The 18325-nt window shown below is 39.0% G+C and overlaps 1 protein-coding gene across 7 annotated transcripts in view; it reads left to right on the top strand.

Annotated features, from left to right (window-relative positions):
* Nucleotides 1-18325, top strand: part of fmnl3 (formin-like 3) — a 34096-nt gene that overhangs the window by 9387 nt on the left and 6384 nt on the right. For 4 of the 7 annotated variants that reach the window (XM_079477593.1, XM_079477595.1, XM_079477594.1 and 1 more), the window contains exons 2-21: nt 3161-3244; nt 3830-3910; nt 4374-4450; nt 8774-8857; nt 9287-9421; nt 9868-9976; nt 10522-10598; nt 11177-11270; nt 13047-13121; nt 13206-13316; nt 13522-13671; nt 14484-14585; nt 15109-15469; nt 16300-16389; nt 16553-16677; nt 16760-16962; nt 17067-17301; nt 17648-17716; nt 17987-18067; nt 18146-18275. In XM_079477593.1, coding sequence (XP_079333719.1) covers nt 3161-3244; nt 3830-3910; nt 4374-4450; nt 8774-8857; nt 9287-9421; nt 9868-9976; nt 10522-10598; nt 11177-11270; nt 13047-13121; nt 13206-13316; nt 13522-13671; nt 14484-14585; nt 15109-15469; nt 16300-16389; nt 16553-16677; nt 16760-16962; nt 17067-17301; nt 17648-17716; nt 17987-18067; nt 18146-18275 — 2473 coding nt within the window. The remainder of the gene's footprint in view (nt 1-3160; nt 3245-3829; nt 3911-4373; nt 4451-8773; nt 8858-9286; nt 9422-9867; nt 9977-10521; nt 10599-11176; nt 11271-13046; nt 13122-13205; nt 13317-13521; nt 13672-14483; nt 14586-15108; nt 15470-16299; nt 16390-16552; nt 16678-16759; nt 16963-17066; nt 17302-17647; nt 17717-17986; nt 18068-18145; nt 18276-18325) is intronic. The other 3 variants (XM_079477597.1, XM_079477598.1, XM_079477596.1) reach the window with 1 other exon arrangement.

The following is an 18325-nucleotide window of genomic DNA, read 5'->3' as shown; positions in this document are numbered from 1 at the left end:
TATTCTTTACCCAAGGGGTGGAGCTAATAATATCTGTGCAGGAAGCTCTTGGGCCTTAAATCCCCCGGGGTAAATAATGCGGAACCGAATTAGAAAGGTGAATCTTACACGATACACATATTGGACACTTGTGTTCCTATAACTACATTTCTGAACCAGAAAACAAAGGAACCTTTTGTTTCTGAGTTGGTGTAGATCAGATAAGACCCCTCTCAGTTCTTCGGAGCCCCTGTTATCAGTGATCCTGAATGATGAGAACAGAAGTCTGGAACCTCACTGTGCCCTAATTACATATCAGATCAACAAATGGTCACCAGGCGGTCTCAGGCAACAGACATATGGTCAGATACAACCTTCCACTCTTTAGACGCATCCAGAGATGTTTCTTCTATAATATAAACGATAAAAATGAAACAAAAAGGCTATTGTTGGAATAGATAATAGAAAGAAAGCTGGAAAAGACATGTTATATTATTTGACTTCAGTCTATTTGCTTTCTGTTCGTTCTCTTTGCTGGACAAACAGTTGAGATATTACTCAAATCTAATTTAGGCATCTTCAGGCATTTTGTATGTCATTGGCTTTTCCATTATGTATAATACTATAAAGTTGGTATCATTCAGAGGCTGGATTCTTTCCTATTAACTTGGCATGCACAGTGGCATTTTCGTAGGCTCTTCCTCAAGAACAATAGACACTTGCATGAGGTTATTGTATGAAATGTTAGGAAGCTGTGAGCTCATCACAAAGGGCTGTCGTTTACGTCATTTATAAAAATGCTAAACACTAGCCAGTGTAGGAGGCGCCTACTCCGTCTTTGACATTTGAGTTGGTAAAAGTGAGAAACCATTATCAGCTAAGCTTCAGAACTTCAATTTGAAAACCAACATTTGGAGTGTTTGCTGTGTACATTACACAAACTGAAGGAAATGGAACTTAGAGGAAAACAATGTGATAGGAAAGATTAAGTGGGATCATTTATGGTCATATTCATTACAGTTATAAACAGGACGCATTCCATTTGTAACTCTGGACATCTGGACTGCACAACGTCGGCCACAACTAAAAAAATGAAACAAAACAAAACAGGGGAGGAGATCCTCACAGACAGAGCCAAAGAACATTCTCTAGAGTCTTTTTTTAACACGTTGTCATTTCTACATTAATTTTGTTTCAGACATTGTCATCATAATCTAAATGCTTGCCAGTGGAATGAAACAAATTTACTACACTGTTGATTTGCCTCATCGGCTGATTCTGTCTGCTGTTGTGTTAAGTGCTGGAAGCTTTTGGGCTATTGGAGTAGAAGACACCTGATTCATGACTTTACTTCATCCAAACTGTGCCATACATACTGCATATACCAGATGTGTCTTCAAATATGATTCATATGGTCTTGTGGAAAGATGCACTCACTTTGCAGTGGAAACTGCATAAAACGCATTCTTTCTCAAACACACACAGTACTACCCACAGCATTGGCTTTCCACAAATCCACTCGATACCACTGGAAAAAATTTCTGTTTATAATTAAGCGGTCATGTAATTTTACTTAGTGATGTTGCTTTGGCAGTCTGTGAAGTCTTCAACTTCTGTACAGTTTTGGGTTTTTTCAGTGAATGAATCAGTTCAGTGTGGGGATGTGGGTAGACAGATGCTCGAGATAGGAGTAGATATGAGCATCAATGGCATCTACATAACCAACACCTTCAAAGGGATGGCCACTAAGTGGTTGCATGCTGTCACAATCACACTTGGCCCCTACATGCATCTGTCATTTAATCTAACAGGAGAGTCTCCAGTTAAAAAAACAAAACAGCATTTCCCTAAGGTCCAATGTGTAATTTTTGGGAGGATGTATTGACAGAAATGCAATATAATATACATAACCGGACAAACTGCTCTACAGAGCGCGTTTAGTAAATAAGTTTCTCCTTCAACAAAGAAGCAAAAACTGTAGTGCTTGGAAGGGATGGGGTGGAGTAAGCTGTTGGCCTTATTGACTTCCATTGTATGAACAAGAAACCACTGAGACATTTTGCAAAATATATTTTGTGTTCTCACCGTCTTTTGGGCGAATAGTGTTGAATAGATGATGAGAGAATACAAATTCTGGGGTGAACTGTCCCTTTAAATGTAATGTAAAAGAATAGTTCACCCAAAAATGGTCCTCCCCATTGACTTGACCATATTATCTTTTTATTCCTGCCATGGAAAGTAAATTGGTCGAACGATGAAGTCTGAGAAATACTGAAAAAGAGACTGAAAGTACTTTCTTATTTTTAGTTCAAAACAAGTATAGTAATTGGATACTTAAATACATTTCTTTTTTGTAAGGGGTGTGCAGAGCAAGGTTTCGTAAAACTACTGAAACAATCGACACCCGTCTCCACTGTGACAGCTAGTGGTCATTTGTGCATGTTGGCCTAAAACACCTATGTAACAAGGATTTAGACAATGGTGACGAATTACAGTTTGTATGTTCGTGAGGGTGCTTGTTTGAATGTGTGGGCGAGAGGTTAGTGCTTTTGACTGGCGTTCTGTCATTAAATATGCTATATGTCTGACAACTGCTTGAGCCTGGTTTTGTAAACTTTAGGCTCTCCATTGTAAACGATTGGCAGTAAAAAGGAAGAGAGGCCTTATAAAACAAATCAAACCACAATGTCTCACATTTTTACAAAAACAATTAGGTAATTTCACATTAAGTGATACTTATCCCGATTTGATCCTGATTCGATACAAAAGATTTGAGACGGGTTTCGAGGCTTCATGAAGCCTGTTTCAAAAGAATGTTTACAGGAGTTGGCAGCTTCTGAACAGATCTGCCAACCCAGACAAATTACCTGCTGATATATTTCTAGGGTAAACATGACCTGAGATGATTACTGAGTGAAACTGAGTTTGTGAGTTTTTAAAAAGATTGATGTCTCAGGCCCTTAAGAGCCTGAGACATCAAATATAACCTCGAACAGGATGCAAGTCAGCACAGGAAGTGAGGTCATAGGCTGCGGGCCAAGGTTTTTCGTGTCAGACAAGAAACCGCTGTGACCCCAAGAAAATGAGGACAGCGTGATCTCTGCAAGGTGGTTGCTATGGTAATGCATAGGAATAAATGACTTCCTGTTTGTTCTAATGCACAGACTCTCTCTGTTTTCAGAACTCTATGAACCTTCCCCCGGACAAAGCACGTCTCCTACGGCAGTACGATAATGAGAAGAAGTGGGACCTAATCTGTGACCAGGTAAAATCCTCACAATTCTAGTCTCTGTAATGTAAAAAACACAAACACAAAGTTAGATTAAATTAAGATTGTACTGGTCATTCAAATTACAATGAACGTGGATTTAAGGTTCCAATCTGCTACAAAGTCACAAAATGGTTTCAAAGCAAATATTGCTGCACATGCACGCTTTTGTGGCCCAAACGTAACTTCCGTTACACATCCTCAAAGAAGAGTGTCCCTGTAGACTATTTCTGATAACAAGCAAAAGATATAACAAGTAAATTACATTAGCTAGAAAGTAAAAAGTATGTCTTTCCAGTATTATTTTGGGTTACCAGAAGAAAAACCGTTACTCGGCTAAACTTATATGCGACATGAAGTGACCTATGCTTTTACATTTGTTTAAAGCTTGAAAGCTTAAGTCCCTATTCATGATAATGTATTGGAAAGCAAACTTTAAAAGTCACTGATATAGGGCTTGAATTACACGAGAGAGAGTGAATGATGACCAATTTCTTTTTTTGAGTGAACCATTTGTGGTAGCAAACAGCATAACCATGTTTGTTTGACTTTAGATAAATGGCTTTTTCATTTCTGTGTTAGGAGCGTTTCCAGGTGAAGAATCCTCCCCATACATACATCCAGAAACTACGTGGATATTTAGACCCAAAAGTCACACGTAAGGTCAGTATCATGTCTCATGTCTTTGTGATAAATGTCTGCTGAGATCCTTCACAATGTATAACCTAATTTTCGTCTGCATGATTACACGGGTTATTCAACATTTCCTAAACATTTACAATTAAATTCAGTTTCAAACACAAAGAAAACATGGACATTTTTCAATGAAACACTTAGGATACGTTAAGTTTGCAGGAACTGAATAACTAAACAAAGTAAACAAAAGTAAACAAAAAAATTATAATAAAAAAGTTTTATTATATATATATGACTACACATACGTACAGGATTTGTTTTCCTGTGCAGGTGCATTAGAGTTGACCCCTATAGAGCAATAAAATATTAACCACAAATTGTTTTCGCAGAACCGGTTTTACCCCAGCCCTAGTCAATGTTTGTTTATTATTATGATAATTTACTCAACTATTTTCCCTGTGCTAATAATCATCAGCTTTTTCCTGTGCAGAAATTCCGCAGGAGGGTTCATGAATCCACCAAAGTCCTGCGGGAGCTGGAAATATCCCTGAGAACCAATCACATTGGGTGAGTAATTCCTCTCTTCGCTCTTTTAATCCCTCCTTCACATCTCACCATCTACTGATCTCTTCAAACACCCCAAAGCAAATCTCCCATGATCCTCCAGTAACCAGGGCCGTAAGGTTATGAGGCACCCATGTACAGTGTTAGAGAACAATAGCACTGCTAGTTGTATAGACGGGAAGCTGTGGTATTGTTTGGCCTTCGTGTGTAAAGAATCACGCTTTCTTTGTTCTTCCTGCTGTAGAAAGCTAGATGTAGTGTTTGCCTGTGCGCAGATCCCTGCTGTTCCACCAGCCTCCCTATGCTTAAAGCTCAGTCTGTAGAGCCCAGATGGTTTTTATTCATCTTGTACCTCACACACCCCTAACAGCTCTAGCCAGCAGGAAACTCGGTTGTGTATGCTGGAGAACCAGGAAGCCCGGAGCGTCCGACATTGTACTTTGTGAAAAGACATTACAAACACACATACAAAGATTCACGAACACAGAGACTGCAATACACAGATATGTATAAGGAAACTTGTATATCAACTGGAAACCTTTTTTATGCTTTTCTTTTGGGCACACACAACACATACAAAAAAACGATATGAGGAATTCACTAAGAATGAATTGTGGTGGCTGATAGCGTAATTTATTGGACAAACTGTCTGTGCTGTTAAGCATTTATGCTAAATAAGTCCTCTCGCCTAATTGTCATGCTCTCCAAGTTTTGCTGTTTGCTAAGGGCGAAAGACTACCTATACAAATAAATAACTAATTCAATCTGCCACACGTGGGAAAAAGTCAACAGGCATAGGATACTTACATTGTTTGTTTTTTGGAAAAAAAAGTTATGCCGTCCGTTTATTTCAGTTCACCAACTCATCAAAATCACCAGCTCAGTCATAGACGATGGCACATGATCGCTATGGTTACCGCTACTACAGACACAATTGAGGCATCTTACAGCTCGTCATAGGACCCTGGGGCGGGGTCAGGAGTCGTAGCAGGCTAGCAGCAGCATCCAGAGAGGACAGTGAACGTAAACGTCGGTGGTAGCACCATCGTGTGTGTTTATTGACAACAGAACAGCGTGTAGTGAGAACCTGGGTACAAAGTAATGGGGACCGGTAGATTATTATTGTGCGTCAGACCCGACACGATTCTGAAGCAGTGACGGGAACATAATTAAGGAGCGGCGGGCCTGTCCTCCACTACTTAGGCTAATGTACATAGTGGAAACCTGGATTAATCCTCAGATTTGCCTGTGTTTGTTGCCTTTCGTAGGGTGACTGAGGGGGGCGGATCGGAATCGGAGGGGTTCATGTCCCCCCGTCCCTAGTGCCATCTGCGCGCCTGATAATAAGTATGATTTTTGCATCCAAATATCCCAAAAACCCTAGCACAGCGTTTTATTTTTGTTCTTTACATACTTTGTATAAGAAGCGAATCTTTGTCATATGTCAGCCTCCGAAGTGCTTCCAAAAGAGAGGGGAAGGTGGAGTGGACCGTCGGTTGCAACCTTACCACTAGATGCAGCTAAATCTCATTTAACTAGTTCATTGTATGAAGAGGGACACCTGTTGATCACATTTTCCTCAGTTCCCTCTTTTCAGTGCAAGACACAAGTCAGATTGATTTCCATTGGCTGAAGTCGTGAAGACTACAACTCCCATCATCCACAGCGTTATGGAGCTACGCCTTTATAATTGTTTTCCAACCTCCAGCGGTGAAATTTACATGCTGTGCCTTTAATTGTAACCCGAATCAGCTCTTTAAAATGCACACACAAATAAGTCTCGCCTAATCACCGCTTTCTATGGCCAAGGCCCATATGACTGACAGGTAAAGCAACCAATCACGTTTCGTCTCGAGCCACATTAATGTTTAGAGGAGTAGAAATTTCCCTGCAGTAACAGGCCGCTGTAAATTCACGAACGTGTCAAAAGTTAACAGCATCAAAATGATAGTAAGTTTATGCCGTGAACATTGCACACTTTTAAGAATCAAGCGTTTAGTCGATCGTGATTAATTCTTATAGCAACCGTTGAAAACACGACAGCTTACTTTTAGATCAGACGGCTTCGTTTTGTTTCCAGGCGGTCCGTCGAAGAACGCAACCCGCACATTCACCGGAAATCCTGTGAAATTTAACCAATCAGATGACGACTTTGAACGTGCTAAAGTATTTCCAAAAAAGTGTGCCATATGCATCAGACGTTCAGCCAACGGATCGTGGGCTACACACAAAAAAACGGATCGTCTGAGACTACATCTGAGAAAACAACACTAAACAATGATTATAAATGACTTCCTTTGTCTTCTTTGTGAGCCACAAATCACCACTAGCATCCTCTCCTGCTTTAAGAGTTTACAGTAATGTTTTTCCAGCTTTCCTGTAGCAACAGTGGTAAGAGCATTGCGTTAACAACGCAAGGTTGTGGGTTCCATCCCAGGGGATTGCACATACCTATGTATAAATGTATAGGATAATGCAATGTAAGTATGCATAAATGTTTCTCATCAGCAACTGAAGTAAAAGAATAGGAAGGATATTTTCACATTGATTTTTGGGGCTGGATGAAGTGGAACAGAAGACTGTTTATTGCATGTGTCTGATCCCTGGCCTCTTTCCGATTTGCTACTCCCTGCTTTGCCAAGACAATCTGAAATAGCATCTGGCCGGACAGGAAAAGAGTGTAAAGGGGAGCAGGGAGGGGGAGGTGCTAGACAGGAAGCTGATGATGGAGCGAGTCCCTACCACCTTTACAGTCTGAAAAGTCCGTTTTCTGTAGCCCAGGCCCACTCTTTATCTCTGTCTTTTGTGCTGTTTTAGGAGGTCGGTAGCTTCTTTCCTGATGCATCTTTGGCCACATTGATAATAGACCTGTCAATCAACTCCTGTGCTAAAAGACTATAATAACTGTCCTATTCTAAATCAATCCATTTATGTATTTCACGAAATTTGCAATTATTGCAATTCTTCAAAAAATATACCTTTTGGCTTTCAGAGAGAAAAGAAAGTCATACTGGTTTGAAACGTCATAAGGGTAAATAAATAAAGACAAACACTGTAAGTAATCATTACAGTTAGCTATTTAGGGGTTAAATGAGAAAGAAAGTGAGATACAGGCAAAAAAAGAGGAATGCATGTACTGTATATACAAGTGGATGTTTGTGTTAGAAACTCAGTCTAAACATTGCTTGTGTCAGATATTTAACCTCCTCTCCTGGTTCTCTCTCAGGCTTTTGCCCTCCACGTTCCTTTTCTCTGCACGGTGGGAATTCCTTTCGCTTAGTGTTCCCCCCCCCAAGAAAGCTGAAGCTAAATAAAGGAAATTTGAAGCTAGACTATTTTCTGGACTTTCCATCGCTGTGCTGCCAAGCCAGTCAAGTCAGATCAGCCTTTAGGAAGAAAATGTGTGTGTAGAGTCATCATGAAGCGACATTCAAGATATTTTACACACACAAAAGTGTGAAGCAAGATATTTGAGTAAAATAAATGAATATGTGGCAGTCTTTAATTGTACGGGACACTGCTAAAATGAATTTCTTTACAATTATCTGTATCTTTTATTATAGTACTTCTCGAAAACAAGACAAAAATGCTTGGTGGGAAATTTATTTTTGCAGTGTATACAGTTGTGGGCATGCAGAATCTGGAAGACGTTAAAGTCCTCATGAACCGGATGTTCCGTATTTTGACGCATTTCTTAGTGAAATGGAATTTCTAATGAGAAAATAGTGGGCGTGACTTTTGTCTTTTTTTCTGTGATTTGATCGGATGTATAAAAACAGCCGTTGCATTTAGAAATGGAACTGGCAGCAAACTAACAGTTGAAGGGGAGGAGTTAATGGATGCTCCGCCCAAGCCGTCTAGCATCACTAAAAATTTTTTTATTTAGTAAGTCATTTAAGATGGATTGTCATGAAGGAAGAGTGTTTTCAGATTTTAACTAACGATAATGAGGGCACACTAATTTTAAAAAGAGAATGACTCACATTGATAAACCATTTACAATAAACGCTCAATATTTCATGAAAAAATAGGCGTTGTCATTTTTTATTTCACTTTAATAATTTAAGATTTTTTTTCTTATGTTTGTTTATTTAGTACCACCTTAAACAAGCTCACTATTTATGGTGAGCATATAGTCGGCTACACAGAATAATAACTTAATTTACAACAGTAACCTAGTTACAAAGTTTACATACGCTTGATTTTTAATAGTATAAATTGGACAATAAATGACTATTTTGTTGTGAAATAGTTGTTCTTCAGCATTTAAAAAACCCTTGTTTGATTTCAGTAGGGTGTTTAACATCTTTCTCTTTAATGTGACAGGTGGGTTCGTGAATTCCTGAATGATGACAACAGAGGACTGGACATTCTGGTGGAGTATCTCTCCTTCGCCCAGTGTGCTGTCATGTGAGTGACTCGGCCTCCAAGCAACCAACCACAGACATTCTCACAAGATCAAAACACTCCCATCCACTGGTCCATGCCTCATGGCATTTAAAATTGACCTTTGTTACAAGCACCCTTATCTACAGTTTCTGATGAAGATAAGGGTTCTAATGTTGTTATATTTATGAACTCGCTGATTGTTCAGGGCTACTGCAAAAATTCTAAATCGGGGACAAAATCTCTGTGTGGGGTCCCCGTTACAGGAGGGCCACACACACAAAAACAGCCCTGTGTGTGCCTCTTGCAGCATTTTGAGCTTTGATTTGCCATGCTTTAATATACTGGGATGGTCCTGTGCTGCTGTCTGCATAACCCTGGACCCCATTACTGAGCTTTGTTGCTAACCCTCCCCACCCTTATCCCCTCGTTCTCCTTATGTGCGCGGCTCAGGTTGGATTTTGAGGCGCTGGAGATTGCCGATGACTGTTTGCTGGACAAAACTAAGTCCTGGAGCAGGTCCATCGAGGATCTGCACCAGAACGGCTGCAATACGCTGGTGCGCTCTGCGCGGCAATCCGTCCTCCGGTATGTACTGTGTGTATGGCCTGCTTGTGCTTGCTGCTGTGCACTGCCTTGCTTTGAAACGTTGATGTCTTGCATTTGCCAGATTTGAGGCTGATGTGCAGTTTTATCTTAGAACTGTTAGTTTCTACTAATAGGCTACACAAAAAGGCTTCTAAAAAAGCTATTTGTTTTCAACCAATAATACAACACTATTTGTTGAAAGTGTCCTATGATAATTAGTTATCAGTATGTGTGTTAACACTATGACTGACACTTGTAGTGCTTTCTACAGAAACTAGTCACATGCATGATTTCACCCACTGTGTCAAAGCCACACTTCCTGAGTGTAGACGGCACACGCAAATGAATAAACTTCTCATGTGATGTGTGTGATTGTGTGTGTGTGTGTGTGTGTGTGTTATGTCAAATTGAACTTATTGTTAACTTATGTCTTATTTCTATAACAGGTATGGCTCAGTATCCAACAGTAAAACCATCAAGAACTCCAGATTAGTCAGTCAAAAGGATGATGTGCACGTGTGCATTATGTGTCTTAGGGCAATCATGAATTATCAGGTAAAGGATGCAATGATCTGATTGGAGAACTGAATAAGAAGCAATTGGTAGAAGTTGTACAGGGTTTTCTCCCTCTAGTGGTATTACAAAATAATCTTACTTGAGAAGCTTTTCATTTAAAGGTACAGTGTGTGATGTTTTTAAAGGATCTATTGACAGAAATGCAATATAATATACATAACTGTCTTCAGAGATGCATTAAGACCTTACATAATGAAGCGTTATGTTTGTGTTACCTTAGAATGAGCTACATACACCCTTACATTAAATTCGCCATGTTGTTTCTACAGAAGATTTAAACAAATTGTTGTACAGAGCGCATTCAGTAAATACTTTATCTCCTTCAGCAAAGACACTTAATTGTGATGACATCTTAGTTCTGTGTCAACCTCCGTAGTGCTTAGAAAGGAGAGGGAAGGGGTGAAGTGAGGAGTGTGCAATTCACAACCTAAATTTCATACACTGGACCTTTAAACTACAAAGAGTAAAACATGCAATGCATTTAGGGGAGAAATAACATGATTTAATTTTTTTTCTATCTTTAGTACGGCTTCAATCTTGTCATGTCTCACGCACATGCCGTCAATGAGATTGCCCTGAGTTTAAACAACAAAAACCCTAGGTAAGAATCTATTTACCAATCTTCAAAAAGTCTGTGATTTTATCACCAAACAGGTGGTGTTACTATCTGAACCAATGCCTTCAAAAGTCTTTGGTCTCAGTTGTGCTATGAAGTTGGCGATTAGAGTTTTGTATGGAACGAATGAAACCCTCTGAGAGGATTAATGATACATGACTGAAGGCTGAACAATTGAACCCCTTGACTTTGCCAACATCACTTAGCTCAATGTCTTAATAAAAATCTTGATCAACTTTACAATAATTTTTTATTCAATATCAACATATAAACATGTACAGTATAAGAAAATACCCTACATTTACTGCTACTCAACATCAGAAATGACCCATCTGAGAAGTTGAAGATGAAAGGCGGTGATAAACCCCTCCTATCATGTTTCTGATTTTGAAAATTGTATAACAATGGACACAAAGATGCTGTTCTCCCTGAAGGACAGATCTAAGCAGGTGTGGGTGGGTGATTATCTATCATGTTGGTAACGTTACACTTGTTATTGTGGGAATCCTGCTCGGTCGAGTATTTTGCCTGAATGGTCACAGAGGCTATTGTTGTGCTTTCAGAACAAAGGCGCTGGTCCTGGAGCTGCTGGCTGCTGTGTGTTTGGTGCGAGGAGGCCATGAAATCATCCTTTCGGCGTTTGATAACTTCAAAGAGGTAGAAGCTGGGACATTCACACCTTCTCATGTACTACAAAAAACATTGACGGTCTATTAAATGTGAAAACCTTTTGAATGCAAGGTAGCAAGAATATTCGGGGCAAGCTCTGGTTGAAGGCCCATACTTTCGATGCCAATGGTATATTTCCAAATTCAGACCATATATTTACTCAATAATGAAGGTACAATTCAACCCTAAAATGAAGATTTATGCATCGGTTACTCACCCTCACGTCATTACAAACCCTTTCTTCTGAAGAACACAAAAGATGACATTTTGGGAGTTTGGACACAACGTTGGACTGAAATTGACTTCCTTTGTATGGAAACAGAACCACGTTTAAGCAGTTTTTTCACAAAACTTATATTTTAATACTGACAGTAAGGAGTTTAGACCAAACCCTGTAAAAATATGTGAGGAACATCAATAGAGTCGTACCCTTAAAGGGATAGTTCACTCAAAAATTATAATTCTGTCATGAATTACTCACTCTCTAGTTGTTCCAAATCTGTATAAATGTCTTTGCTTGAATGGTTGAAACCAAATGAGTTCTTGACCACCATTGACTACCAAAGTAGTTGATGTCATCCAAGAACTGCTTGGTTATAAGCATTCTTCCGAATATCTTTCCGAATAAAAATGTATACAGATTTGGAACAACTCAAAGGTGAGTCAATGATGACAGAACTTGTATCTTTGGCTGAACTATCCCTTTAAAACTGTAGCAAAGTTGTTTTGTTTCAGGGGTATGTGTTTGTGTAACTCGTTTTTGTTTATTCTTTTACATATAGAGCTGTAACCAGCCATATCTAATACCAGAATAATTTCCCCCTTCCTATCCAGTGTGCATTTTGTGGGAAAACACCACATGTTAAGCCAGTCGTATCATCAATTCTCTGATAAGGATCGTTGGTGTTTTGGGGGACTGAATTGCCCGCAGACTCGACCCGTTTGCTCAACCTTGAGTTCTGTTTGCCTAGTCATTTAAGTACCGGAAACGGGCCAATTAGCCCGTAACTGGCCGTCTCGGCCCTGAGAAACTATAAGAGCTCATCAACACAACAGTCACAACAATGTGGGACCCGCTGCTTTCCAGAGAGAAATGTAATGCCTACGTTCCTGCAAAACAAGTCTTCAAAGAGTCTGTGGTTAACCTGACATTGAATTTAGAGGCATGAATTTAACAATCCACCATTATTTCAGCACAGCACTATGTACACAAACAAGCCGATGACGGCTGATGGAGTTAATCATTTGACAAAATCCATGTTTACAAAACGGCAGGTTTTATGTTTTGCCTTTTATCTAACTGTGGTAAAGTGTAATGGCTACAGTGATATTTCACCCAAAAATAAAGATTCTGTCATAATTTACTCACCCTCTAGTCATTTTAAACCTGTATGACATTATTTCTTCCGCAGAACACTAAAGAAGATATTTTGAAGAATGTTGTTAACTGACACCCATGAATGGGTGCCAGCGCTGTTCGGTTACCTACTTTCTTCAAATTATCTTCTTTCGTGTTGTGTTCTGCGATAGAAAGAAAGTCATACAGGTCTGAAATGACAAGAGATCATGTAAATGATGACAGATTTTTCATTTTTGGGAGATCTATCCCTTCTCTTCCATTAAAGTCTACAGTAGCCTACTGTAGATCCTATATAGTAAATGTCTTTGGTAATGGACTGTGATCCAAGATCTTCAAGCTCAGCTTTATTAATATCTTACTCTGTTCACACTCATAGGAACTTAACACATTTGTGTTCACAACAGGTGTGTAAGGAGAAACATCGGTTTGAGAAGCTGATGGAGTACTTTCGTAGTGAAGATGGAAACATCGACTTCATGGTAGGTCCAAAAAAGCACTTCAGTATTCTAAACTTGTGTGTGTGAAAAAGTCTGCATGCGTAAATAAACGTGTTTGTGTTTTAGGTTGCCTGTATGCAGTTCATCAACATCGTGGTCCATTCGGTGGAGGACATGAACTTTCGTGTTCATCTGCAGTACGAGTTCACTAAGCTGGGCCTCGATGAATTTCTAGAGGTACCAGTCAATGTTCACCAAAAAAAAAACAAGCTAGATTTAAACAGTCAAGTTTATTGTGATGTTGTACGTAACATTAAACAGATATCTAGTTTATCTTTGTGTCAATTTGAAATACCTTCTAAAAAGAATGAAATAAATCAAACTAAATGAAAAGTATTCTTAAACTACATGAAAATTTAGAGATCTTTGTATTTCCTCAAAGAAATCAAAGCACACAGAGAGCGATAAGCTATCGGTGCAGATCCAGGCGTACCTGGACAATGTGTTCGATGTTGGAGGACTGCTGGAGGACGCTGAAACTAAGAATGTGGCACTGGAGAAGGTGGAAGAGCTGGAGGAACATTTGTCACATGTAAGAATCACTGCTATATGTTTATATTGCACAAACCAGAACAATTTCCATTGACTTCAGAATATCAACACTTATGCCTATTTTTATCATATAGTAAAAAGGTAAAAATAATAGTTTGGTATAGGTAGGTTACACACTTTAATTGTTTTATTAATTTCAATAAACTGATTTATTTTTGTTCAATGAAAAAAATAATCACTGTACCTTTAAATATCTTAATGGCTACTATCAGAGGTCATTTAGAGGTCAGAGGGTACACAGGGTTAGTGTCTTATATTTACCCATAACATACAGCCAGATACACGGATTAATAATTGACTTTTGACGTCTTATATATTGTAATTGAACATGTTATTTAGACTTCCTAACTAAAAGTTTCAAATGTTTTAGTGAGACAGACTTTGGCAGTGTTTGGCAGTGAAGGCTATATTTATGATATCAGTTTTAAAAGAAAGTTATAAGTCAGCTTGAAAACAATCGCTGAGATTGTTTCGGTAATCTTGACTCCATAGTGGGCCTGACTGTGGGCTGAGAAAGTCTTGAAAAAAACAACTGACACAGCAACCACTTCAAGCACACGATGGGGGAGGACATCAAAATTCCCCAAATTTTCCATTGTGTGTGTAATCTCTGCAGCTTCAAAAGTGAAAGTGATGCTGTGTCATGCTGCTGGAAATGTTCTCTGTATTGATCAGAAAGGAAGAGAGAGAGAGAGAGAGAGAGAGGATCATGTTTATAGGATCAGTGCTGATGCATTCGGTTTTCACTCATCCTATTGGGTTGTGTTTTCTTCTGCTCTCATTTTGTTTTAGGTGACAGAGAAGCTTCTAGATGTTGAAAATGAGACCATGATGAAGGTAGCAGACCTTGAGAAACAACTATTACACAAGGATAAGGAGTTAACTACTTTAAAGGTATGATCACTGATTACTTTGTACCGAATCACAGTATTAGCTTGAGCTAGACATGCTAACTGTATTTATGTATTGGATTTATGTAAAATTATGTAAATTAATTTAATTAAGTGACATAATGAATTAATCAACAGTAAAACCGTAATTATTTGTATTTTGTAAGGTTTCTGTGTCTTTGTCTAAAATAAAGAAACTTACTTAACAGTGATTTGGCAAAACATGTTATAATTTATAAAAATATAACAAAATGTTGTATTAAAAATATAAGTCTCTGAAAACAAGTTTTAATGTTTTAGACAGTTTGTCTTTCCACATATGATAATAAATAACAAATGTTAAGTTATATGTAATAATAATATTTGAAATCATTAATATATTAAATTATTTAATTTATTTAGTTTTTTTTACTGGAAAACAGGACAAAAATGCTGATTACAAAACTGTCTTGTGCTATGTGAGAAAAAACAGGTGTTATATTACCTCCCAAACATTGACTGGTCTCACATTATCATGCGTTCTTCAGGAGACGAATGAGTCGGCCAACACACAGGTGCACACGCTGAGACGGATGATCAAGGAGAAAGATGCTGCTTTCCAGAGGCACAACAACATTGAGAAGCGTTTGCTGGAGCTGGAGCAGCAGGGTACCATCCGTCTGCGCAAACAGCCTGATGGAGACATTGCCATTGAGCCTCTGGGTGGCGGTGGAATGGCTGGCGGGTCTGGGCCTGGAGCTCCTCTGGGAGACCCGGGCTCATTTTCTGCAGGCGTGACTAGGATCGGAGGACTAGGCATCACTTCTTTTGCTGATGTTGAAGCTCCTGCTCCGCCTCCTCCCCCGCCTCCGCCACCACCTCCACCTGCCCCGCCCCTCCCCTCAGAAGGTACTGAGATAAGGACAAATATGAAGTTTACAACAAAATGACAGATTAAGCAGTTTGGTTTAGATGTGTGTGTGCGTTTAGGGTCGGAGTTTTTAACGTCTGGCCACTTTGTAGTGTTTTGTGTCTTTACTGACTTGAGAAAAGTATAATGAGGAAATACAATTGGCTGTTACATAAACAACCCAAAAACAAATACAACATTGTATACAGCCCAAAATTTGTTTCATTTTTGTTTCATCCTACAAACTACTGACAACATTTATCCAAAACTCCAAACATAAATAGTGCTTTGTATTAGCAGAAAAATGTAACTTGACAGACTGTAAAAAAAGCAATGTTTGCAGATCTTGAATGCTGCAAGGAAAACAATTCTTATTGTTTCTAAACACATTACTAATGTTAATACATGTATTTTAGACCAGTTCAAGACAAAACTGGAATGGTCTCCTAATTTTTTCTGCGAGTATATACTGTATATATCTTTGAGTGCTGAGATGTTATTTTCAGCCCAATATTAACTGGATATGGCTGTGTAAGGATTTCTTTGTTTTAGATTCGAGACAAAGAGTACAGGCTTTGTCGAATATGATTAACACAGAAAAACTGTTGTGTTAAATGTAACAAATGTTCTCTTAAATGCACTGAATGTCATCACAGCCTTAGCAGGAAGAGGAAAAGCTCAGGCTGTTTCCTTTAGCTGAAGTGCAGTTCTGCTCCGGAAACAGCTGGACTCACACTCAATATTCATTTAAACCCTTTTTAATAGTGAGTGAATGTTAGTTAATGAAAATGATGCTTAACTTTTCGCAAATGTCTCTTTTTTTCCACAGTGGAGTGTATTAATATTCCTCCTCCTCCACCACCACCTCTACCTCAGGCTGGATCATCGCCATCAGTTATCCTTAGCTTAGGCTTATCAGGTAAACCATAGTTTAAAAACATATCAAAGACTAATTAATGCAATATGTATACAGTTGTTTTTTAGACAAACAAAATCATTGTGTACACATGCATACATATTTCTATCTATAATGAATTTGTAAAGGTTGCTAATTTAATCCCAATGTTCTTTTGGTTCTGTAGCCATTCGCATTAAAAAACCCATAAAAACCAAGTTCCGCCTTCCAGTCTTCAACTGGACTGCACTGAAACCCAACCAGATCAACGGCACCGTCTTCAACGAGATCGACGACGAGCGCGTGCTTGAGGTCCGTGAGCGTGATATGCACAGTGTCATTTTTCATTTCATGAATGCTCATTTCATGACGCTCTTGTTCCGACGCCCTGTAGGAGCTGGATCTAGAAAAGTTTGAGGAGCTGTTCAAGACGAAAGCTCAAGGTCCCGTGGTGGATGTGTCGAGTACAAAGAGCAAAGTGTCTCAGAAGGTCATGAACAAAGTACAGCTGCTGGATTCCAACCGCTCGAAGAATCTGGCCATCACGCTACGCAAGGCAAACAAGACCACGGAGGAAATCTGCAAAGCCATTCAAACGTAAGCTCTTCAATGTTATCTGAAATTGATTTTAACATTGTGAAAATGACATGGTTGATCTTCTGACAGTAAACAGCTGCAAAACTGCATGTTTGTGATGACAGGTTTGATCTGAAGGCTCTGCCGGTGGATTTTGTGGAATGTCTAATGCGGTTTCTACCCACTGAGGCCGAGAGCAAACTCTTTCGTCAGTATGAGCGGGAGAGAAGACCTCAGGATCAGCTGGCTGAGGAGGACCGCTTCATGCTGCTCTTCAGCAAGATTGAGCGTCTCACTCAGAGAATGAGCATCATCACATTTGTGGGCAACTTCAGTGATAATGTCAACATGCTGACACCGGTGAGATATCAGGAAATTGGGAAATCTGCAGTTTTTATGGATTTTCACTGAAGAATGACCATTCACTGTGAATTTCTATTACAAGTCAAAATAAAAGAGAGGTTGGCTTATGATAATTAATAAAAAATAACAAAATTTATACGAATCAATCATATTAAGAGTGAAATGGAGGGGCTCGGACAGCATTTCCATCATTTAAGTCTATTATAGGATTACACAGTAGGTGTAGTTTTGGGTTGGGTTTTAGGGTTTAGGTTAGGACAATGTTCATTTGACAAAAAGATGTTGATGTTGTGCTTGGCAAGATCATGTGATCATGATCTGACACACCTTTTCTAATCCATAGCAACTCAACGCCATCATTGCGGCATCAGCTTCAGTGAAGTCCTCTCCAAAATTAAAGAAGATCCTAGAAGTAAGTGTCTTCTTAACATCTGAAGTTTTACCCTGTTTGTGAAATTCAGTGTGGTCATTAAAATCATCATAGCCATAAAGTGATGAAAATAGGTAGCGTGTTTATCGATGTTGATTGATTTTATGATAGAGATGTGGCGCGCAAATGTTCATGTATAATACTGAAGTAAATGATTTTATAGCCGTTATGTCAAAAGAATACTAAAAGTTGGTTGGGTTTTCACAGACAGGGTCACAAATAATATGCTCATCACTTCTCTTCTCCACACAGATCATTCTTGCCGTGGGAAACTACATGAACAGTAGTAAGAGAGGGTCTGTGTATGGCTTCAAACTGCAGAGTTTGGATCTGGTGAGACATAACCTTAGTGTTATTGTGATATATTGTGACATAACAACAGCTCTTCTCATACTTGTTGATCTCTTTCAGCTGCTAGATACTAAATCTACAGACCGGAAGATGACATTACTGCACTACATTGCTCTCGTCGTAAAAGAGAAATATCCCGAACTGGCCACTTTCTTCAATGAGCTGCACTTTGTGGATAAAGCTGCGGCAGGTCTGCTCCATTAACATATCCTGCCTATACATGCTGTGATATGTCAATCA

This window comes from Barbatula barbatula (genome assembly GCF_947034865.1).
Source record: "Barbatula barbatula genome assembly, chromosome: 17".
NCBI classification, from domain to species: domain Eukaryota; kingdom Metazoa; phylum Chordata; class Actinopteri; order Cypriniformes; family Nemacheilidae; genus Barbatula; species Barbatula barbatula.
Note: the sequence above shows the minus strand (reverse complement) of the source record. Positions and strands in the feature narration are given on the sequence as shown.